This window comes from Camelus ferus, chromosome 8, assembly GCF_009834535.1.
Source record: "Camelus ferus isolate YT-003-E chromosome 8, BCGSAC_Cfer_1.0, whole genome shotgun sequence".
NCBI classification, from domain to species: Eukaryota; Metazoa; Chordata; class Mammalia; order Artiodactyla; family Camelidae; genus Camelus; species Camelus ferus.
Window position 1 is genome coordinate 74,003,706 of NC_045703.1, and position 24,835 is coordinate 74,028,540.

Below are 24,835 nucleotides of genomic sequence, written 5' to 3' on the forward strand. Positions count from 1 at the left end.
TTTGAGCCGCTAAGCAAGGCAGGAACACGCCGCCTTACTCTTGAGTTCCGAAGGCGTGGGAGGCGGGCTCCACCCCAGTCAGAGCGGGAGGCGGGCTCCGGCTCCAGCTGCGAGCACAGAACTAGTGTGAAATGGAGCACCGGCTGCAACAGGGGCGTGCGGACGCCACCCACTTATCCTCGGGCATTTCCCGTCCTTAAGTCCTTTCCCAAATTATTAAGTGTTTTAAAAGTTACTACTACTATTTATATTTAGCTGCTTTAATTTTTTAAAAAATCGATACCCTCCTTCCGTTGGTCCCCTTAAGAGCATTTCAAGACGTACCAAGTTCTTGAGAGAAACATAACAGGTGACAAGTGCCCGGACAACGGTGTCTCACCTGCGAACGCTCCGGGACCTCCCGCGAGCCGCCAGGTGGACGCGCAGCCCAGGTGAGCGCCCGGGCGCGGCGGCCCCACGCCCCGCCCCCGTCGCTCTGGTTACGAGCCGCCGCTGCCGAGCGCCCTCAGCCCTAGCGCCATTCTCGCGAGAGCCCGGAGTCCCACCCCACCCCCACAACAACCCCACTTCCGGGCTTTGCCTCACTTCCGGGCGCCGTCCCACTTCCGGGCGCGCCTCATTTCCGGCGCGGCCGCGCGTCCCGGATGCTCCAGGAGCGGCGCCCTGCGGGAGTGGAGGTGAGTCCGGCTGCGGAGGCCGGCCCTGCCTCCCGCGCTCGTCCCCGACGGAGCCCCGGGCCCGGCCCCGCCTCCCCCGTGGCAACGCCCTGCCTTTGCGCCCCGCCCCCCAGCGCGCTCCCCCGCCGGTTCCCCGCGGTACCCCGCTGCCCCGGGCCGGGGCCCGCTGCGGTGTGCGGCTCCTGAGCCGGGGCCGGGCGCGCTCAGTGGGCCTGCCGTCTGTCCGCAGGGCGCTCGCGGATGAGGGGGCTGCCCCGCTAGGCGCCGCGCCATGGCCGCCCCCTGGACGGGCGCGCTCCTGGTCCTTCTGGCGACCCAGGCCGCCTCCTGCGCCGACGGCCTTGCGGAGGAGGAGGAGGTCCCGGCGGAGTGGGTCCTGCTGCACGTCGTGCAAGGCCAGATCGGCGCCGGCAACTACAGCTACCTGCGGCTGAACCACGAGGGGAAAATCGTGCTGCAGATGCGCAGCCTGCGCGGCGACGCGGACCTGTACGTGTCCGACAGCACGCTGCACCCCAGCTTCGACGACTACGCGCTGCAGGCCGTCACCTGCGGCCCCGACGTGGTGCTCGTCCCCGCGCACTTCCGGCGGCCTGTGGGCATCGGCGTGTACGGGCACCCGTCCCACCGCGAGAGCGAGTTTGAGATGAAGGTGTACCTCGACACGGCCGTGGAGCCGCCGCTGCCCGGCGCGGCCGCCCCCTCCGACGGCGCGGACGCGGGGCACGCGCGCGCTGACGCCCCGCAGGACGCGTCTCAGGAAGAGGAGTCTGTTCTGTGGACGATATTAATTAGCATTCTGAAATTGGTCCTGGAAATCCTTTTTTGATTCATTGAACATAGTCTGGAGAATGAGACCCTTAGTCTGTGAAGCTGACTGAGGTTCGCCGCGAACCTGGCTACTTTGACCTGGTTGGAGTTCTGGTTAACTTTTCTAGTCGGAGATGGAAAAATAAAGCCATAGTTTTGTTACCTCAGTCACCGCAAAGTACGAAAAGCAGCAAGCACGGTGTTTTTACAGATCAAAAGTCCTGTGAAAGGAATATGCACAATACAATGTTTAAACCCCATTCTGGTAAGTTTGTCAGGTAGCAAAACAGGTTATTACAGTGAGGTAGGCTTTTCCTCTAGTTAGTGTTTTCCTCTAGTTAGTGACGCTAAATGCAGTTATATGGAATGTCTGAGCTTTGAAGAGTTGCTAAAAGCAAGTCTGAAATGTAGTGGTTTCTCCGTACTTGACTGAGCATAGACAAGAGCCCCAAGCCTGCGCCCCTAGCGGGGACGGCTCCTCCTACCCACACAGGATTTCTGGTGGGCAAGCCTGTTCCCCTGCCAGTTAACGGCAGTTCTAAACCCTCCCCTGCATCACATCTCATCAGGCCATTAGTAATTTTACCATCTTGGGCTCCTATTAAAATTATTCCATTATTAGATAACTTTGCTATGCTACCCATGGTAAGCCAGAAAGGACAAAGTAATAGTAACTTTTAGGCTAATGGAGAAACAGTTAAGCATTTCAAATTAAGTTGCATAATGCTACCATCAAATTTCTGGAGATAGCCAAAGTACTAAGAATAAAGACTTTTTGGAGGAGGGAGCTATGTTTCTACCTGGAACTGGTTTCAAAGGTAAGAGTAGCTTATAATAAATAATCAACTTGCAGATTTTAAGCACATAGTTAATTTCAAAAATCTTTTATTGGCATAAAAATGAGAACTGTAAATAAATTGGCACCAAATATCTCATTTAAGTGCGTATTACAGTACTGGGTCAAATTACTATCCCTCTTTGCTGTTTTTCCCCCTTCTGCCCACCTTCCTGGGTGTTGGGGGAGCTCGCTGACAACAGTCACAAATCCAGCGACCTAGGAGAAAAATTGTTAATTAATACAGAATGAAATTTAACTTTTTAGGGCTGAACTTTAAACCCATTTAGCTGTCTGTCCTTAGCTATGGCTAATGATAATCCTCGGTGGCTACGTGGTGGGACGGGCACTAAGGAGCTCCTTCATTTAGGGAAAACAATATAAACTTCCCTTTCAGTAGTCAGTGTCATCAGCGCCCTGTGGACACACAGGAGAGGTCACGGGAGGGGCAGAATAGCCACAGGGACCTTCAAAAAACTGTCACGGTCCTTTCTGGAATTCAAACACTATCATACTTTAAAAGTTCAGTCATACAAATCCTAACATAAAACCTGTTACTGCGTCTGGCTCATTTTCAGCCTTTTCCTCTGTTGCTCACTGGCAGCTGTGTGTCGGCACCCTCTCAAGTCCTGGGGTGCTGTGCTGACAGCACTTAAAGCTGATCGAGCATCTGACCGCAGTGACACGGTGTATGACACACCTGGTCTGAACCACTACAGAACTCTGGATGACTGGCGTTGCTCGCATCTCAGTGATTCCTAGGAAACCCAGTTCTAAGCATATATTTTATAAAGTACTATACAGTGTTAACTATGCAAATAAGTTCTAAAATTACACAGTTACGTGTGTAATGTTTCAGTCCAATTACTGTGATTTACTATTTGTGTGTTTATTCTGAAGTTACCTGGAATTGTCATACTGCCTCGGTTTACAGAAATCTGGTTTAATGTGTATAAATGCATAGCAGTCATTCTGTTAAGTTTCTAAATGATGTATACAAATAAAATCAAGGTATGAAACAGACTGAGCTGCTGCTTTTGCTGTTTCAGTAGAAAAACATGCTACACATTGGGCTTTACTTCCAAAACTTCAGCGAGGCAGTCTGCATCTCACTTGTCCTTTAGTCAGCTTGTCTAGGGGTGAAAAGCAGGTGGACATGATCACAGCTTTGGTCACTTCTTGTGAACAGAAGGGTCTACAGGCCTTCATGTCATTATGGTGTTCGTGCAGCCTTAAAAAAAAAAAAAGGTCAAGAGCCCCTTTGCTCAAACGCTCCTTTTTTAATCTTTACCTGATGGAATAGCACCAAGGCCCACACAAAAAGTATGATAACCTCTGTCACACACATCACAGAACATCATTTCTTCTTCGTGGTGGGGTTGTCCACAAATAATGCAAGTCTTACACTCCATACACTGCCATGGGTAGGTCTTAATCATAGAAACAAGCTCCAGGGTCATGTCCAGGCAAGAAGGGTGGCCTAAACCAAAACCAGTGTTAGTAGTGTGTCACACAAGGACGTTTAACTTAGCATGGCATAATCAGTGCTAGTCTGGGTTTCTCAAGAATGGCTACGATGTTTAATCGCCACAGAGGAACGAAAATACAACACAGAGGAAAATACATGGACTGTTGGGTATTTGATGATTCTTTGGTTCAACCCTAGCCAACAACCCAGATCCTCGCTTTGGAAGCAACTGACAGGGTGGGTAAGGTGTTAGGATGCGCCAGTACTCACCGCTGTTATCACACTGGGAGCAGTGTATCAGTGACTCAGCCTTCCCTTTCTTGTTGGACTCCTTACCCTTCAGACAAATTCCACATAGAGCATTTGGAATGACCTTTGGCTGGAAGGGCAGAAGAGGGCTATGAATTCATGCCAGAAGAACTGACTCTGGGGTCAAGAGGAAGCACGCTACCTTGCCTGACCTTTTTACTTGCAGCACCTTCCTAACCCGTATGAAAGACATAGCTTGACACGAGTCTCCTTCAACAAAGCCTACTGACTAAAGCTTTAGATTTCATTTTTAAATCCTGTCAATGGCGTGATCTCACTCTGGGATTAAATGTAGTATCTACGCTCCCTACGTGCCTGGTGGGATCTGTATCGTGAACCAGAGGGGAGGACCGACACCCCGTCCAACCGCACTGTTAACTGAGAAAATCCGAGTACCAAGCACCATTACATGGAAGTTATTGAGGCTCATTACAAAAGAGAAGACCCCATTTTAAGCAGCTCATATGCCAATTCTGTTTAGAAACCCCTATTTTCCAAAATTGTGAAACTAGATCTATAAAATCAATGTTTTAACATTTTTAACTGAAAGATGCCTCGTGCATACACTGTCATGTGCATAAATGTTTGTGGGACACAGAGTCGTGCGACACTCCCTTTGCAGACCCAATACATTCATAAAGGAGCCTACACTCAGGGAAAAGGCGCTCACTATGACGAAGGAAACATACAGGAGAAAAGCAGTTTCCAGATAAGCAAAAAAAATTACCACTTAACAAAAGGAGGCCAACCCTGTACTTTAAGTACCATTCATCCTTCAGATTAAAAACTACAATCCAACAGAGGCACTAGGCTTTAAAAGAGCACTTGGCAACACAGAAAAGGATGAAGAAGAAGAGGTTCGCTGCACCTGAGAGCCGGGGGTTGGGGCGCATTTGAACATCACAGCCTGGACAAGAATGACACGATGTTCACCGTGAACCTGTGTGAATACGGAGCAGCAGACAGAAAAGAGAACAAGCAGGGGCCAAGGGTGAGGTGGGGCCGGAGAGACACCCATTCACTCACTCACTCGTTTACACAAAAACTGGGAGAAGAAGTATTTTAAGTAGAAATATTTCTGTTTTATTACAACCTGGCCAAACACATCTTATTTCCCTTTCCTCAGGTACTGAACTAAAGAGGACCCTAAACAAAATTCCAACCTTGTATACAGTATTACTCCAGCTTTGAAATATCTCACTGCCACCTTCCAAACCTGTTCAGCCTAAACAATTTGTTCTTAATTCTTTAGGTTTTTTATTTTTTAATTATCTTTCTTTACAAAAGATGACAGAGGCATTCAAAAATAATTTTTGACTTATTTATTTTAAAAAGTCAACCTTATACATAAATATAATAAAAACAGTAACTCTAAACAATCACAAATGTCTCTACAAAATAATAAATATCATGGAAGTTAAAACATACATATAAAGCTTTACCATTGACTAGTCTCCATCTCCTGTGTGCCTTTCCACCCTGCTACCCCAACAAAAGGACAGTGTCACATGCTGCGGCCCCTTACGCCTTGCAGTGTAGCCACCCTCTGTTGTTACTGCTACATTCTAAAGCGTAAGTTCTCATTGTGTTTCCTACACCTAAATAAAAATAGCTAGGAAGTGCACTTCTATGATCCAAATTCTGGTTCAGTTATATCAAATCTGTAACTGCCATAATATGCTGCAGAAAGCTACCTCTCCACCAAAATGAAGAACTTCCGGTTGTGGTACCTACTGGCGCCAAACGGAAAAGCTACGCTTACTCAATACTTATTACAGTTCGAGGGAAGACACTGGCACACTACATACTTTAATATTTGTCAGGAAAGTCAAGGAAGTAACCACACGACATTAAACTCTAAAATGAGAACTCACAGGAGATTCTTTACAGAAGTCAAAAGGAGTAAGACACAAGCTAGTCATTCACATTCTAGTGCAGTTCAAGTTCTACAATTATTAAAAAATACATTGAACACCTATGATAAAAGGGACACCAAGAAAATCTTACGTTTGCTTCTAAGCTTAAAACCATAATGTTTTGTTAAACCACTTAAAAGTTTTCTTACCCAATAGTCTTCATCTTCATGACATGAGGGAGAGGTGAGGTGGAGAAGGGAGGGACGGGGTGGGGACAGAGACAGAGCCTTGTGGCATCTCCGACGATGACGCCACAGCTCGTGCTCACCAAGCACCCTGACCCCCTAAGGAGCCACACTGCTCGCTCCCAGGACTGAACACACAAGCCCCCAGCTCCAGTGCAGAGCTGGCAAAGGAGGAAGGGAGCGGGGCGTGGACTCCCCTGAGGTCAGCGGGACAAAACCATACGTACGTCTGCTGGAGACAGTCAGCTCTACTTCATAACAGCGACAACATCCAAGTTTCACTACTGACAAGAAAATTAAATACTCTCCCTAAGAGATCTCAGCAACTAAGAGAAAAGGCTCACAATACACTTACTTTCCTGCTTGAAAAGTCACCAGAGACAGTGAGACTTTCATGGTAGCACTGTTATAGTACAGAATTTGATTACATACCTATAACATAGGCCTGAAAATCCTAATAATTACGCTTTAATTCCAGGTTAATGTAACCTAAACAATCCTGTCCTACACATTAAGAGCAAGTACTAGTGAATCTTACTACGCAAGACATCGGATACATTATATTTTTTCTTAGCTCCCATATTTTAAAACGTGTTTATGTATCACCTTCAGCTTGAAGTACCCTAAGATTTAGGCACATCTTGGCTCATTCATACTTTTCATAGAGAGGTTAACTTTTAACAAACATGTTCACATTAATGTATTAAGTCTAGATACTGGTTGTTCCAAACTTTGAAATACCTGAAACATTTTTAGGTACTAAAAATGTTCACAGAAGATTACAAAATGTGCATTTTGCATGTCAGACCCCCTTGAGGACTATCAATTTAGGTTAACATAAATGATTTCTTCTATCTTAAGTCAACGATAGGACTGACTAGTTCTTCATTTTCAGCCTGTTAGAACATCTGTTTCAACCCTCCTTCTCCGTTAAGCCAGGGGGACCCAGGCCCGAGTCTGTAAGGCCGGCTCCCCAGCGGCACCACGCTCGGAGCCGCAGCTCCCCTGCGAGCCCTCCTCCGCCAGACACGCGCTGCTCAGCACACACACAGGCTAACTTCCCAGAATGTCATCTTTGGAGTCCATCTGCTTTCAGTTATTAAGCAGTAACTCAAATCTTTAGTTTGAAAAAGTAGATAAGCTACTTATGTGAGAACAAGAACAAAGGCCAGGTGGCTGCAGCCTCCTGAAGCCGCCCCTGCTGCGTGAGGCCTCGCTCACCACAGGCTGAAAGACACGTGCTGGTCAGCGGATGCTGGAGAGGCATCTTCTAATTAGGTATGGAATACACTCATCTGTTAAGCTGCTTTTTCACTTCAGGAAAAGAGAGGCAAGCGGACAGCTCGGAGGTTCTCGGAGAGGCTGAAGGGACACTGGCCAGGGCCCGCTGGGACCTGCTCCGGGCCACCCACCACGGCCCCGGTTCGGACATACTCGGGGTCAGGAAGCTCCGTTTCACAAAGCGTTCTCATCACCTTGCTCTAAAGCGCTCTTCCAAACACCTCCATGACCAGGTAACAGGCACACCTGATACACACTCACTTCCCTGTCACCACGGCCACTAATTCTGCTCCTTCTGTGACATTCTTCAGTCCCCGTAAGTGGGAAGGCTACTCACCACTCACCAACCCTCTGAGGGGAGGGCAGACAGCAGGAGGAAACAGTCACAGTGACAGTGCTGACAGCAGCCGACAGCCAGACTCTGAGAGCAACCAGACTGGTCGGCTAACAAGCACACCTACCCAAACCGCCCTCCAGAACGTGCGACCCCCGCCCTGGCGCTGCTCAGGCCCCGTGCCCAGGCGGGGCGAGAAATCACCGCCATGCAAACGACAAGCTGTACCATGTGCCGTCACAGAGTTAGCTGAGTCTGCCAAGTCAATCAGATGGTCCCTAGAGCAAACCCAGGTCTTTCTAAACAAAAGGCACCTCAGACGCGCAACTCACGCCAGCAGGTCCCCTCCCTGCTTCTCAGCCAGCACCAAAGATCAGGGCACCTTCAGTGTCAGACAACTGGGATTTTCAGCCCGAGAAAACAAGCTCAAAGTTCTGCCTGTGAGATAATTTTTTAAAAACCCATACTTGCCTGGTTATTATTTAAAAGAAAAAAAAATTCCCTTATAAATCGTACATATACAGGAAACAGAAGCTACACCATAGCCAGAGTGACAGAAAGGCCACCAGGAAGGTGAAGCAAAAGGAAGGAGGCTGTGACAGAGGACACACACCGCAAAGAACAGCGAGGGGGTGGCAGGCGGGGCTCCGCAACTCGGACACTCAAAGTGCAAGTATCTCGGGGAGAGAGGCTGTCGGGAAGGAGGCTGAGTCAGGGGCTTTTTTCTTCTACCTTGTACCCAGGAACTGACTTGGACAGTACAGAACGCTTGGAAGCGTCTTTTCTTGGAGTAGTGGCCTTGTCCCTGGACCGCTGTCTTCCCGGCAGAGGCTCCTCCTGGCCGTCTGGAAGGCCTTCTCCCTCGGATGCATTGCCGGAGGAGCTGTCCTGCAAGTCAGAGGCACAAACAAAGGTCCCTTGCAACTCACACAGACTGGAGTCCGCTTTGAACCACAGAAAATATCCCAAGAAAGTTTTAGAGTTCCATCCATTTAAAAATAAAAAGATAATTCTAATATAAGAAAACATTTTCCAATGGAGACTAAAGTAAGTCATGTTAAAAATAATTTATCCATCTTATAAATATATTACAGCATAAAGCCAATTCCATTTACACCAGCAAGTACCTCAATCAACTTTGTTTTCTGACTTCAGTCAACAGGAACAGAATTACCTACTTCGAGTACTTTTTACTACACCACACAGCTTCAACACCATTTTACTATGTCACAAGGGAGTATATTTGTTCATAAAAAAAGTATTGTTTAACACTATGTGGGGTCGCCCCATATGGCCAAGTATTTATAACAGTATCTGACATATTTTAAATCTTCAAAGTTTGGGAGTTCAATAATTGATTATTTAATTCTTCACTTTTTAATTTAAAATTTTCTAATTAGAATTAAAATTTTATGTTCATATAAATTATGAAAATTACAAATGAAAAACTTAGGTTATCCATAACCACCCTGACGAGCACACTGAGACAGCTGCGGGAACGTGCTGTATCGAGGTCTGTGTTTGTACACTCACAGACCCCCGACTCACGTGCTCACACACACACCCTACCCACCCGCGTGCCCTCGATTTTGAAAACAAAACTGAATTACGTTGTATGTATGTGTGCATGTGTGTCTGAATATTTTTAACTGTTGTGTGCACTTCATCACATCATTAAATATTCTTTGACCTCCGTTTCAATCAGGTAAATGTAACATACTACCCACCGTGGACGACAGATTTATTTCTAATTTCCATTATAGAAAACACTATTAACACTCCAATGGACTTTTTTTCCCTCATTAAATTTGGTTACCAGCTGGTTAGGTTCTTCTGATAAACTGTATTAGTGTATTTGCTAGGTCAAGTTTCATGGAAGTTAAAAATCTTGGTAAATACTCTCTTTTGGCCCAAAATGAATTAATTTACATGCCTGCTAGCAGTGGGGGAGAAGGTTGACCTCATCACACCCTCACCATGCCAAAGCACTCCGTGCACCAAAATGACAGGAGAAAAGCATGTCACCACTTGAATATCTGAAGAGCATCTTACTTTATGCAGCACATGCCATTAAACACTTGTCAAAAGCTGTTAGGAGCAAAGAAACGTAGCACCCGCCTCATGGTTCAGACTGACGATGGAGAAGTTAAAAACGGCAGCTGGAGAACAAGCAGCACCAAATGAAACCAGAACCCTGCACCAGGGTCGCTCCCACACTCCTTCAGTTCCACAGAGCAACCAACTCACCCCCATCCTGAACTGCACTTTGCTACCAAAAAAGTCATGCAGGAAAACCCACCGAACAGCCCAACATATCGGTAACCTTAACGTTTTCCTAGAAGAAGCTGAAGATGATTAATTAAGCAGCAGGAACACAAGTTAATGTGCTCTCCCAACCCAAGATACTTATATATAAGATTATGAACTAATGTTGGGTCCTGTGCCTAACCCACTTATGAAAACTACGAAGAGGCAATTTTAAGTATAAAACTTACCAAAGGCGGCACACAGCTAGTCCATATCAACACACACGATAAATAACTTTTTCTGGTGAAAGCTTTCTGGAAATTACATGCAACCGCCCCTTTCCCAAAAGAGGGCAGTAATACAAATTCAATTTGACACTCCAAGAAAGCAATCAGCAAAAATTCAAAGGGAAAGGAAAGCCTCTGACTGAAGAAAACCCCCCTCACCGAAGTGCCTTTACTTCTCCGTTTCTCATCACCCCGACTGTCTTCCGCCTCGTCGGAGTCACCGTCACTGTCTATAGCAGGGAGCTCGGGGTCCAGCGGGGGCTCGTAAAGCGCCGTGTTTAACGGCAAGTACCGCAGTTCATCTGGTGAGTACCTGAAGTGCAGAGAGAGGAGGTTCAGTTTTCCTTTATTGTTAAATATAAAAAGACCGACTCCGGACTACAAAAATAGCCTCATCTTTTCAATTAACCCCAAATACTTCTGAAAAAAAATCAGAGGCAATAAATAATTTTTTTTTCATTTTGGTGATCAAATAGGAACAAGTAATAAATAAAAAAACCTAAACATTTTTCCACCAGACTAAGGGTGTAAAATTCACATTTGATTCTTATCTCTCCTCTGCCCTCAACACCACCTCCTTCCCAAAAAATGTCATCGGACAAGACGAAGCTCTACATACAGAATCATGCACAGACTCCACGCTGCCGACCACCTGCACCTCCCACCCTCCCCAGTAGCCAGGGCTTGGGCGCTGCCTCCCTCCCAAGCTCCGGTGTCCCTGCAGCGGTGCCCGGGACATGGCATCACTTAAGAAACAAAATTTTCAGGAACAAATTATTTTAAACCAATTTGGGAAGCATACATTCTAACAAACTGAATCATCTGATTACTCTGAACCCGGGGACTGGCAACCCTCCCAGGCCGGCGGGCGCTCTGCGACCTGGGCCAGCGGCCGCAGCCTAAGCAACTCCCTCCCCAGGTGCCACGCTGGAGAGCACAGGGCGGGCATGCCGTGGGTCACTCTTCACCACTTGCTTAGCCCAAACTTCAAAAATTAAAATTTGCCGACCCGTGATTTAAATTTGACTTTCAAGTAGTCTGACCCCAGTCTTTTAAATCCTGTCTAAGGAACACGAGGTTTCTTATGAAGGAAAAGCTGAGACATGACACTGGTATGCAGGGGCTGTTGGCAGCGACACCCAGGTTGGGAAGGGCAGAGGAGCAGCGGCCTGGCAACGGCAGCACCCAGCCCCTCAGAACCCTCAGCGCCCCCTGCGCGACCCCAGCCCCCCTTGGCGTCTGTGAATGCAGAGCTCCAGGCACAGGTCGGCATGGGCCCAAGAACCTGCACGTCCTGGTGGCCAGGCAACACCAGCACACTTTCAGGGCATGGGCTGGGGAAGCCGGCACCTGGGCACAGACACACAGGTGTGCAGCTGGCTTGTCAGAGATGCTCACGTTCTGGTGAAGAGCATCCACCATCACCAAACCACACAGGATGGAGACTAGTGACACAAATGTAAGATGACATCTCAGGATGACACTTACAGAGCTAGAAACTGCCAGGAAGCAAACACAAGGCTTTGAAGTCCCTCACCCACAGCCAATACTAACAGAAAAAACCCACTACATACCTTTTGTAATATTCCTGGAACTGCCCTGGGATGAGAGCCACCGGGTAGGAACTGACCTTGGTCCGCTCTGTGGGCAACACTTTGTACTTGCCCTGAGGCACCTGAATAACCTGGGTCAACAGAAAGAGAAACACAACCTGACTCCACAGGGGGAACCAAGGTTTCAGGACACCATCCCCCCTCGCTCTTCCCCATGTCCCTCCCCCACAAGTGAAAGTATGGGAGATGCCAGGACGTAAGCCTCCCGGCACAGCTGGTATTTCTCGTCCCTCAGGTGAGCCCATCTGGCTGGTCACCAGGGTCATCACCCCTGACAGAGGGCAGCGAGTCTGCTCCCCCCTCAACAGCAGGTGGCCCGGGCTCTTTATCAACCCTCCGGAGCTCAACCTCCTCATCCATGAAATGGAAATAATTCTGGACTCAGCCCCACCGGGTAACCGTGAGAACTGCGTGATTACCATGGAAACCGCCTCCACCCGCCCACCTGGGACACACAGCAATAGTCCTGGAGCCAATAGGTTCCTTCAGGAGAATGTCAACCAAAAAGCAAGGAAGCACACACACACACACGTGTACACACACACACACCACACAAACATACACACACATACACACACACACCCCCACATATACACCCCCCACACATACCACACATAACATATATACACACACCACACACCGTGCACATACACACACACCATACACACACAACACACCACACACACACCAAACACAAGTGAACTGAGCATCATCAGGCACATCACTGAAAGTGACATCTGCCGTTCTGGGGAAGACAGGACACCGAGCAGACGAAACACCATCAGCGGTGTCGGGCGTGCAGGGTAACGAGCAGCGGGCGGGTGCGGGGCTCCCGAGCCCAGGGCCCTACGTGCGTCTGCAGGTCAAAGTAAGCTCTTCTCTCCTCCAGACGCTCCCGGTTCAAGTTGCTGTTAAATTCAGCTGCTTTTTTGGCCGCTTTCTTAATGTACTCAGGCACTTTGCTGGCTTCAACTTTCTGAGTATTCTGCTGTTGCATTTGCTGAAATAAAAACATTGCAGTGGGAAGTCACATAAAACTTTGTAAAACGTCACTCTCCCCAGACCAAAGATGCTGGTCACCGCGGCACTTACCGAATACTCTTTGTAGTGGTCTGTGATGCGCTGACGCTCTTTTTCTTGCAGAATGACGGAATATTCAGCATGTTTGGCTGGATATTCTTTTATCATTAAATCAATGACTTCATCACTGCGCAATGCTGTTAAACCTATTTCAGACAAAAAAAAAATAAAGGGTAAAGAAGCTCTTTTAAGGCTAAGTGACCATTCCACTTTTCAAAATCTGCTTTTCCATCAAACCACATTTAAGAGGTTTTCCAATGGTCAGAGCAAAATATTCTAATACATTCGAAAATGGTAACAAAGAATATCCATAATATAGTCAAAACTTAAAAAGAAACAGCAAAGGCAAAGAACAACTTTTCAATGAAAATCTTAAGACTCTATGTACTACATATAAATACCCATCCCTTTATGAGAAACAATTTCTAAATAATGATGCACATGAACCACTGGTAATTCACAAAGGGCATCAGATGAGAAAGCAAAGTAATGTTTCAATATACTGCAGTTCTCAGTCCTCAAATCTGATACACTGGAGTCCGTTCCAATGTCACCAGAAGCATCAGCACACATACACGTCACACACACACACGTCACACAGGTGACTTTCAAACCCATAGTGTCAGGTTTGCACCCACTACCGAGACGAGCTCCCACGGTTTTACATTAAAAAGTTGCACTGAAATATTCATGAAAGGAAAATTATAAAATACGGAGATAATTACATGTAGCTAAAAATTAAGTAAAATTTGTCTTTTAAGAGATAAGGACCAATACTTTCAAAAAGTACTGTACAAATTTTGCACACAAAATACACACACACCTTGATGCTTTTGTGAAAGTTATCAGAAAGCAATACTGTTATAAAATGTCAGTCTCCTTTGCACTTTTACAATAATCAAAAACAAAGTTAACAATTTAGCATCTCAGTAATTCAATCTGTTCTATTAATTTTGTAAAATACTTTGGGAAAGAAGATAAATATTCATCCGACATCACCTCATATGTGTTCAGCTTTCAAAATGCACATTAAAAGCTTTCATTACCTAGAGTGCACTGAGTTTCTGTGATGACATTTAGCTCTCTCAGGTAGAGTTTCTCCTTATGAGACAAATCTCGTCGCTCTAAATCTCCAAACAAAAAGAACAAAAGACTATTAAAGCTATTAAAAATTGTCTTTTGCATTTGTAACATTACCCATTTGTAAAATTTTAAAAGTTTAAATTTTTTTTGAATTGTTAAAGTTAAAATCTTCATGGATTTTAACAAATAATTCATGTTACATATTTCAAATATTAAAGAGACTACACAAAAAATCTTACAAATTCAAGAAATAAAAGTTAAAACTGAAAACAGAATAATCCAAAGCAAGAAGGTAAAACAAATCACTATAAGTACAACCTTTCTCAAATTCAGATACAGGTTCTGTAGCCACCTCCACCCCTAAAGTCAAGGAGCAACAGTAAGAATCAAAACCCCTGGTTCATAATGCAGCTATAAAATAAAAGTGCCCTGTAATTTCCCAGAAGTCCCTCTTCCTCATTTTGCTTGAAAATCAGTCTATAATGCACAAGAACAAACTGAGAGCAGAGAGGGATGATGCGGGACAGCTCAAAGCAGAGTCAGCCAGCAGAAAAGTGTGAAACATAAACCAGCCACACTCAGATATTCAGAAGTCGACAACCTATCAAAAAGGATTACTACCTAACATGAGCAGTCAGCTCAAAGCCAGACTGAACCCGCGGCGCAGGGCGGTACCTGGGTACTTCCGCTTGAAGGAGGTCACGCCCAGGTATTCGCTGACTTGCTCCTGGAGCATGTAGTACTCTCCCGCTTCGTCGGGCGGCCACTTGTACTCGATCAGATTTTCTGCTGGATAGTAGCTGAAGCTGAGCACAGAAATATATATTATGCATTAAATGTGGCGTTTACTAAAGTTTAATCATTTTCATTTTAAAGAATATTCACTTTTAAATATTTTTGAGGATATTTATTTTTAAGGATTTGGAAAAAACTATGTCAATTATTTAAATTCTCAGTCAGTCTTCTGAGACTTTGCAATACAAAGAAGTTCCCACCACTTCATTTGCATCAAAGAAAATCCCAAAGCAGGTGGAGGGGGAAGAAGGCACCATCTGAAGCACCCGCTCAGAGAGCACAACGGAGGTGACATCTCTGCGCCAGGAAGCGCCAGGGCTCGCAGCCGTCAGGAGCCGGCGCAGAAGGCCGAGCTTCTGAAAGAACAGGCAGTGAGACTGGCTCCGAGTTCGTTCTCCTGGGCTTAAGCTACCGTGTCGTCCACCCGAAGAATAAAGTCATCAACTTCTGCTTCCCATCTGCTGTTCAGGGAGTCACAGACCGCTGAGAAGGCCGAGCTCTCAACGCCTCTTCCCGATGAACCGCAGACCCACAAACCCAGGAGCAGAGCGTGAACCCAGTTTGATGGCGCCAGCGCACTGCAGGTCGGGCCCAACCCTCAACAGCAAGGACGACTCAACGTCCAGCTTTCATCACTGGGTAACACAAGCAGGAATGTAACACGATTTTATGCAGCAATCCAGTTAAAAGTAACAGACAAAGAGAACAGCTTTGCCAAAAGTGGTGCTTTGAAACTGGACACCCAAACACAGGAGTATGAAACTGAACCCGTACCTGATACCACACAGAAAAGTTAATTCAAAAATGGTCCACGACCTGAATGTAAAAATTAAAACTAGAAAACTCGTAGAAAAAAACCTAGCAGTAAATCTTCATAATTTTGGATTTGGCAACGGATTCTAGATATGACACCAAAAGCACGAGCAGGAAAGAAAGAATAAAAAATTTAGACTTCAGCAAAATTAAACCTTTTTTGTGAATCCAAGGACACTATCAATAGAGTAAAAAGTCACCCTATAGAATGGGAGAAAATATTTGCAAATCATGTATCTGATAAATTAATACCTGAAATATATAAAGCACTCCTACAACTCAACAACAACAAAAAGTTAAGAATGGGCAGAAAACCTGAATAGACATTTCTCTGAAGAAGACATATAAATGGTTAATAAACGCGTAAAAAGATGCTCAATACGACTAGTCATTATGAAAATTCAAATCAAAATCACAGTAATATATCCCTTAGCACCTTTCAGAATGGATATTATTTAAAAAAAAAAAAAAGAAAAAACAGAGCTATAGCAAAGCAGTAAAGATGTGAAGAAATTAGAGACTTTGCACATTGCTGGTGGCAATATAAAACGGTGCCTCCATTGTGGAAAACAGTCCGACTGCTCCTCAGAAAGCTAAATGGAGAGTTACCCTATGACCCACCTGTTCCCCTCCAAGGCATGTAGCCAAAGGGGCTGAAAACGGGGGCTCTAAGCAGGCACTTACACACCAACGTCCACAGCAGCACTACTGACACCAGCTCAAAGGTGGAAATGGCCCCAGTGCGGATCAACAGATGAACAGATAAACAAAACATGGGGGGTCCACAAGATGGAGTGTAACTCAGCCTTAAAGAGGACGGAAGTTCTAGCACGGCCCACAACCTGGATGAACCCTGAAGAAAGTATGCTGACGAACAGAAGCCAGACACAGAGACAAACACCGTGTGACCCATTTACATGCGGCAGATCCATAAAGACCCAGTCGAATGGTGGCTGCCAGGGCTGCCGGACGGGCGATGGGGATTTTACTGCTAATGGTTATGCAGTTTCTATCAGCAGTAGTGGAAAAGTTTTGGAAACGAGTGATGGTGACAGTTACGAAACACTGTGAATGTAGTTACTGCTACCGAACTACACAACTTAAAAACAGTTAAAATGGTGAATTTTATGTGTATTTTATCACAATAAAAATTTTTTTTGAATTGCACTGAGTAGTAAAAAGCAACTTTGGTGCCATTATAAAATACAATAAAAAATACTCCACAACCTCTAACAACCGGCTTTGCCAGAGCCAGGAGGAGGGAAGGAGGGAGCTGAGGCACAGAAGAGAGAAACAGACCACCGAAAATACGATTAAGCAATAAAGTGACAGTACCCAAGGTCTTGACTCGAAGTGTCACAGCTCCTGGAGCTGTCTCCGGAGCCCATCCGCCTCCTTTTGGATGGCTGGGTCCCATCATTTGAATTGTCTTCATTATCGTCCTACACATTTAAAAGATCCAGAAAATAACAAGACAAAGAATAATACATAAGAAAAGATTATGTATCTTCCCAGACTTGCTACAAAGGCTTTCTAAGGACAATTGGTTATACAAATGTTAGCTTTCTATTATATTTAAGAGGGGACAAGAATTGGCATGGGCAAGACCTGGGAAAAACTAAATACTAACCTTCAATACAAATCAAACTAAGAAAATTTTCAATAAACCTGTAAATCTAAATCTACTTTTGCTTTCTTACCAACAGAGGTTAAAGTGCTTTCTGCTTTAAATAAACAGAAAATAGCAGCAATACTCTGAAGTTAAAGCAAACCCTCCTACCCTAGATAGGATAAAAACATACAGATCATTTACAGTTTAACTCAGCTTACAGGGGATTTATTGGACTATTCTAATTGGCTAGTTTAGGTACTCATATTCCTGTGAAAAGAGAACATACAAAGACTAAACCCAACAATTACCAACCCTGTTAATTTTTTTCTTACATTGCAAAAATTTAGCAAAAATACATCCTAATAAGAATCATCAATCTATATAACCACATTATACCTCCCCAAAAAGAAGAGACTTAAAAAAATTGTAAGTGACATTTTCCATTATGTGACAACATCAAGGCTGTAAGTTAGACTGTTTCATTAAGGAAATGAATGAGGTATCAAATGTTAGGAAACAGATTTAATCACATTAGCTAAAACTTAATGACACAAGGCTCAAAAAATAGCTTTAAAGAATCGAGGTAAAAAATGTGCAGTACACTGTATATATGTGTTTATATGCAATATAATGCATATGTGCAGTCAAACTGTAATAATTCTACCAAATATAAAACTGAAAAAGGAGAAAAAAAGGATCAAGGTAATGTAGCTTCTAGGACAAAGCAACTTTGTTAAATACCATGCTTCTAAGAACACAGAGGTGGTAAGGGTGCTGGTCAGGCAGGCCAAAGGTGGACTGCCCAGGGTAGTGCCACCACTGCCCTGCACGGGAAGAGCTGTCCTGACTCTCTCTGAACTGCTCCTCACCTGTAAAACCCAGACAGTAACAATGCCTCAGTTACTTGGCTAATGCGGGAATGAATGAGTTAACAGGGGGGGAAGCACTTAGAGCAAGGCCTAGCAAATACGTAAGCGCCCAATAAAAGTTAGTTAATATAATTAAGATGGTGATAATCATAAAGTCTCAAATGGCTTCATCTGTTAGGAATCTGCTCAGATTCTTTAGCAAATAGCAAAAGATGGGGCATATTCAGTTCTTACAAAATAAGCATTCAATTCAAAAGCTCTGTACATTCCTCTTAAGACAAGCAGCCAGGTAGGACATAGAGAACAGTCTAAATCCATTCTCCAAAACTTTACATTTAACAAGTCTCCCCAGCAAGGACCTACTGTTCAGCACAGGGAACTTTATTCCGTTTCTTGTAATGAGCCGCAATGTAAAAGGAACTGAAAATATGTATAGGTGTGCACGTATATGTGTAACTGAATTGCTTTGCTGTACACTTGAAACTCACTGACTACACTTCAATAAAAAAGAATTAAAAAAAAAAAACAAGTCTCCCAGTTGAAACATTTCATATTCAACAAGCATTCAAATATCATTCTTTTCTACTTACTTGCTTCTGAGCACTCTAAGGATATTTATGTAGATTTGTTTAAGCACATTTCCCTTGGCTAAAAAATTTAGACAGTCAAAGAGACAAAAAGTTAAAAATGCAAACTCCTCAGAAAAGCTCAAACCACGCTTTCACAGTGTTTGAATCTGTTATTGCAAACCCCAGCAATTGCATTATTAAATAAAATGAACAGCAGAGAGGCATAAGCGCAGTATTGTTCCTAGTAACATGATGACACGCGATTGAGTGAAAAGAATCTGCCTGCAACCGCGATACCGACACTGAGGGCCAGGTTTTCGGACTGAAGCAGACACTTGAGCCTCAGGGTCACAGGCGGCTCCCCTCTGGACTGACCCCACGGGGCGAGGCTCGCAGGCGGGCGGGCCCAGGAGGGCCGAGCGCAGACAGGTGCGCGCTGACACCTGCGGCCCCGCCGGCCTCCCGGGGGGGGCGGTCTGCACGGTCAGCGCCCCGGGGCCGGTGCAGCGTCAGTGCCACGTGCGCCACCGGGCTCCGATTTCAGCCTTTCCGTACAACCGAACTTCTCAGGTCCCGACCTCCCGTCAGCAGCCAGCGCACTGACTAAAAACAAAACGTCTTAATGCAGGACGTTGTGCTGCCCCCAGGTTCCCCTCCGGGCATCTCGGCCTGAACCCCGAGGCCGTCTTTCCTCCTCAAAACAGCACACACTGCAAGCCGGACAGTTCGCTGGAAATATCAGGACCGCTGCCGACTCACTTGCCCAAACTAAGTCCACTAACTGGCTGTCTTGTTTCCCCGGTTGTTTACATTTCCCTATTTTCAGTTCAGCGACTTCAGAGAGTTCGCAAACCAAGGCTCCTTCGGAAACAGACTCAGGCCCGCGCCCGTCTCCGAGGAAAGTTTTCCGCCCCCCCGAACGCCGCGTCCCGGAACCTGCGGACACGCTCCTGGGGGCTCCGGCGCCTCCTGCGCCCAAACCGCCAAAAAGACTCCGGGCCGAGGCCGACCCGCCTCCGACCCGCCGCGGGCCGAGGACTCGGGCTCTGGGGGCCGACCACCCCGCCCCGGGCCCGCCGCCCGCCGTCCCGGCCTCCTCACCGCCCGGCCCGCCCCCCGGCCCCGGCCCGCCGCCGCTCCTCACCTTCGGGGACTGCGCTCCAGGGCTGGCCGGGTCGCTGTCGCACCGGCCGCGGGGACAGCAGCACGTCCCGGGGCCGCCCGCGCCGCCATCAGCCCGAGCGTCCGCGCCGCCCCGCGCCGCCGCCGCCGCTCCCGGCCGCCGCCGCCGCCGACGCTCCGCTGCCCCCCGAGGGGACGAACGCCGCCGGGATCCGTACACTTCGCACGCAAGAAAGGGGGCCCCCCTCCGGCGAGAGCACAACGCCAGCAAAACGAGAACCAATGGCCGCCGCACAGCGCGCCGCCGCCGAGGATGCTGCCCGGCACCGCCAGCCCCGCCCCGGCCCGGCCGCCGAGCCAGCAGCCTGCGCGCCGCGGCCCTCGCCCCTGGCCCCTCCGCCGCGCCGCCGCCCCCGCGCTCCCGCCGCCCTCCGCCCGCCGCACCCTCGGCCGCTGCCCTCGCCCCACGCGGCCTCAGCCGCCGCCACCCCGCCTCTGGCGCCGCAGCCCGGCGCGTTCCGCGCCCCACCTCTCGCCGCTCCCCTCAGCCCCCGGCCCCGCCCCGGCCCGCCGCCCTGGGAGCGCTCGCCGCCGCCGCCGCCGCCCCCTCCCCGCCGCCCCCGGCCCGGCCCGGCCCGGCCCGGCCCGGCCCCTCACACGTCAGACCTCTCCTCCCACCGCGCCCCGCCCGGGGCTGCCGCCCCTCCCCCTCCCCTCCCTCTCCTCCCGGGGGTCCCTTCCCCCTCCGCCGCACCCTCCATCCCGGGGGTCCCTCCCTCCCCACCTCTCACCCTCCTAGGTGTCCCTCCCCCGTTCCCCTCCCTCCCGCGGTCGATCCCCGCTGCCCTGCCCCCTCCGCCCTGCCCCCTCCTCCTCCTCCCTGGGGCTCCCCCCCTCTCCTCCCCCCTCCTCCCTCCACTCCTCCCGGGGGTCCCTCCCCTCCCGCCCCTCCCTCCCAGGTGTCCCTCCTTCCCGTCCCCTCCCCCGCCCTCCGGAGGTCCCCACCCCCTGCCCCTCCTCCTTCCCGGGGGTCCCCTCCCCCGGCCCTGCCCTGAGCTCCCCCCGGGCTGCGTCGCCGTGCGCGGTGAGGGCCCCGGGCTCTCTCCTCGGGTTCCCTGTTCCCAGTCGCCGCGTCGTCCGCCTTTGTTCTCCGTTCGCGGTCTCGAGCTCTCGGGGCTCCGGAACCACCTGCCGCGGAATGTGTTCTTTCCAAAGACATCCTCAGCTTGCTCTCGTTTGGGAAGTGTATCCACATCTGCCGCAGTGCGCGCCCAGATCCTAACACGCACGAGCTCCCGGTCTGGCCTTGGAATGTAGCTGACGGAGCAGCCCCACCAAAGACGCGAGGGCTAGCGTGCGGGGACCGAGGCCGTGCGATCCGCCGGGCACGTTTGGGGACCCTACTGACCCGCGTCGGACGTGGCCGATCCTTCATTGACTTTTGAGGGTTGCTGTGAAGGGCATGGTACAACGGGAGCCCCATAAAAGGCACCGAGAAACCGAGAGCTGGTTTTATGAACTGAATTTACTATTAATTCTAGTTCCTAGGCTTCACCTGGTCACTTCCAGGACTTCACCAAAAATTAAAAGAAAAAAAAAGTAAACTTTAAAAGAACACATGCCAGACACCTGTGATAAGGTGACAAAGGAGCCAGAAGTGTGTTCAAGTTGACCTCCCGGCAGACACTTTCTTATCTGAGAGTGTAGACAGCGTGTTTCATGGCGACAGAGAATGTTCCTGGATTGAGAGTACACTCTGGCTTCCTTTTCCTTCATTATTTCTGCTCACACTCAGCAAATTTGTAAAGATAAACAAAGCGATTATCTCTAGCCCACGGCGGTGACAAAAACCGCCTCCTTTGAGTCTCCCAGGCCACCCTTTCCTGACTCCCCGACTGGCATCACATCAGAGATGGCATCACCAACGACTTTAAACTCACAAAACTACTCCTATTCTAGACTTTGCTTTATCTCACGACGTCAGTCAGATCAGCTCCCCACTTCCGTGCCAAAATCTCGCGGAAGAAAATGGCCTAATTGAGAGCGCCAGGAAAAATCAGCATCTATCCCTGTGTTCTCTCAGCTGATCGAGCCCTCAGTCAGATTCTCAGCAGAGTTGAACGTTAAAATATTTTTGTATTTTCAGTCACTTGGGTCTACTCCTGTCCCTCGGGCATTCTGTCTCTAGATCAAAAACAAATTTAAAACTCATCCTTCCAAGTCACTAAGTGCTGACTCTGCCTTTCACCACGCAAGGCAAAGAGAAAGTGGAGGAGGCTCTGCGCGGGCTCCAGGCCCTGCCCCTAGGCGGCTCCAACACTGAGAGGACATGATACAGGTGGATAGCTGTACTAAAGGCGGTTTAGGTGAATAAACCTTACTTGTGACTAGAAAACTTAAGATTTTAAGGTTGACATCGAATTTGAAAAGTACTTTCAGAGACTGGTAGGACAACTACAGGTAAACGTACAGTTGGAAGTGGAAATATGGGTTCGAGTTTGAGAAAGAGAAGTGGGGAAATAAGAGGCACATTCAAGTTCGTCAGTCATTCCAGCTCGGCTTGAGAATAAGGTAAATGAAGGCAGGTTTGTGGAGTTTGGGTGAAATACACAGGGAGGTAGTGTGATGTAATGGTGAGAACAAAGCCTTGGAGTTGAGACTTTGTTTTGAATACCAGCTGTGCCACTTACTAGCTGTGTGATTGTGGGTAAATTATCTGATCTCTCTGACCCTCCATTTCCTGCAGGATTAGAAAAACAATGTCCAATTATTTCACAAATATTTTATGGGAAACAACCAAGAACTATACAAGGTGATAGAAACATAAGTAATCATTTATTCACTCACGCATCAGACACTGCCTTACTGTTTATTAACCCAGGCCCTGAGTTAGGCCCCGGCAATGTGGTGGTGAAGGGGAAAAGCTGTATGAACTCACTTAGGATATGTGGATGCAGGACTGCAGAGGTTCCAAGAGCAAGGATTCCAGAGATACTGGTAGAAACAGAGGAGGAGGGGGAAGAAAACTGTCAAGTGTTGTAAGCTGAGAGACAGGAAAATGTCCATTTTTTTTAGAAATTTGTTGGTAATTAGCAGTTTTAATTGTTTCAAGCTGATTTGATGGTGTGTGTTCAGAAGCTAAACTGAAGTCAATTAAGGGAGGAATGGAAGGCTAGGAACTGGAGTGAGTGCTGCAGAGAGAAGCCTGACTGTGAAGAGCAGTAGAGGAGGAAGTAGCTGGCGACTTGGGATGTGGTCACTTTCAGGATGGACAACACCGAGCATGTGTGCAGACTGACAAGAATGGCTTCGTAGAGGGGGAAGTCCTGCTGCAGGAGAGAGAGGAGACAGATGGATGCTGGGAGGGGCAGCCCTGAGGACGCTGGAAGGCAGCACAGATGCTGGCATGAGCCTTTGAGAGGAGGAAGCGCCATCCACCTATGGCAGTAGACTGTGGCCGCAGATGCAAGCAGGTTCAGAGTTGGTGGTGGAAACCCGAGGGATTTTCCTGTGGTGCCTTTTCTTTCCTTGATGAAGTAGGTGAGATCCACAGCTGAAGGCGGAGAGGAGAGGGATGTAGGAAGTTGGAGGAGAGCGGAGGTGTGGAGGGGAGGATCCCCAGTGGTTTGCCCCCTAGAGGTCTGTGGGCATGAGTTTAAAGTGAAACCACTCAGTCTGGCTTTGCTGTGTTCTCAGTCAAGTGTACCTACTGCTGCTTGAGTTCAGACTTGGACAAAGCAGATAACAAGAGTTCACTGGGGAAAGGGTTTTCCCAGGTGAAGAAGAGGGCAAAGGAGCTCAGAGTGTGTTTGTAAAGAAGTGATTGTACAGTGATTGTAAAAATGGGCCATGAAATCTAAAGATGAAAACAAGAAGAGAACTATTAGAGTGGAAACGGTCAGTGAGTTGGAGATTGAATTGTGACTCTCTTCAGGGTGTGACAGTGGTGAGCTAGGACAGGAAATGACTGCATGAGAACAACCTGCTTGAAATTGAGATTCAGGGGTCATACTGACCTTGATGATAACAAGGTCTCCAGGAGCAGCCAGGGAGCAGATGACCAAGGTGTGCTAGAGGAAAGGCCTTGGAAGGTGAGTTGGTCAAGGAATTGAGAACGTGGAGCACAGACAGTCCCAGTGTTAGCACAGGCAGACAGCTGGATATGAGCAGAGAAAGGGGGACACGGGCCAAAGGGCAGGAATTGGGCAGAAAGGAGGGGCCGGGCCAAATGCAGGAAACCACACATCATGTAAACAACAGGGGTCCCCGGGCAGAGAAAGAAAAGCAGGAACCTCGGGACTGATAAGAGTTCACACATTTCTGGGTAACAAGCAGCCTGAAGGCCGACAAAAAAAGGTGGGAAAAGGCAGCAACCTCCAGGGTCTGAATGTAGCTTTTTGCTCATTACGCCCTCATTACAATAAAACTAGCTTTGCAGATCAGAAGTCCCCATCATGCACTGAGGCCATGACACTTCTGATCCAGACTAAATAAGGACACAATCCCTCCTCCCCTCGGGAAGGTGGAGATCAGGGAACACGACCCCAAACCCCCCCTCCTCAATGAATATTCCACCCATTCACTTTTACACCCTTTGTAACCAACTTGCCAAAGAAACCCAGAGCAGCTGCTCACCTGAGTCTGCCCTCTCTCCCTTGAGAGTGGACTATCCATCCCTTAATAAATCCTCACTTTAGTTTCTTAACCTCCATGTCTGGTCTCTGAATTCTTTCTGCGACTGGACAAGAACCTACTCACTGGCAACACTAGCTCTGCATGTTAGCACAAGACTATAAAAATGACCACAGAAGTGAAACCATACAAAGTGATCTTACTAATCAGAGAGGAAAATTACTCTGTTCTATGACTTTAAAAAACTTCTGTTAAAACATTAAAAACTCCCTTACTGCCAATTATAAATGTACACAGA

General features: G+C 47.7%; 3 protein-coding genes across 4 annotated transcripts in view; 1 reads left to right on the forward strand and 2 right to left on the reverse strand.

The window, feature by feature from the left end:
• The window catches only part of WDR27 (WD repeat domain 27), a 184,579-nt gene extending 183,629 nt beyond the window's left edge, over nucleotides 1–950 (reverse strand). The window contains 2 exon segments of the mRNA XM_032484890.1: nucleotides 586–663; nucleotides 820–950. Of these exon segments, the coding sequence (XP_032340781.1) occupies nucleotides 586–663; nucleotides 820–950 (209 nt within the window).
• C8H6orf120 (chromosome 8 C6orf120 homolog) lies at nucleotides 599–3,346 on the forward strand. Its single transcript, XM_032485392.1, has 2 exons — nucleotides 599–677; nucleotides 907–3,346. Exon 2 carries the CDS (start codon nucleotides 949–951, stop codon nucleotides 1,504–1,506), a length of 558 nt encoding a protein of 185 aa, XP_032341283.1. The 5' UTR covers nucleotides 599–677; nucleotides 907–948; the 3' UTR covers nucleotides 1,507–3,346.
• PHF10 (PHD finger protein 10) lies at nucleotides 2,355–20,084 on the reverse strand. 2 transcript variants are annotated; one of them, XM_032485391.1, is made up of 12 exons: nucleotides 19,928–20,084; nucleotides 17,069–17,175; nucleotides 14,801–14,931; nucleotides 14,089–14,166; nucleotides 13,055–13,188; nucleotides 12,813–12,962; nucleotides 11,924–12,033; nucleotides 10,509–10,662; nucleotides 8,548–8,703; nucleotides 4,061–4,169; nucleotides 3,614–3,802; nucleotides 2,355–2,541 (listed from the first exon to the last, which is right to left on the reverse strand). In XM_032485391.1, the coding sequence occupies exons 2-12, from the start codon at nucleotides 17,119–17,121 to the stop codon at nucleotides 2,456–2,458; spliced, it is 1,350 nt and encodes a 449-aa protein (XP_032341282.1). In that variant the 5' UTR covers nucleotides 17,122–17,175; nucleotides 19,928–20,084; the 3' UTR covers nucleotides 2,355–2,455. The 2 variants fall into 2 exon arrangements, with proteins under 2 accessions (XP_032341282.1, XP_032341281.1); XM_032485390.1 differs by having other exon boundaries at nucleotides 14,089–14,172.
• Nucleotides 20,085–24,835: the final 4,751 nt, after the last annotated feature.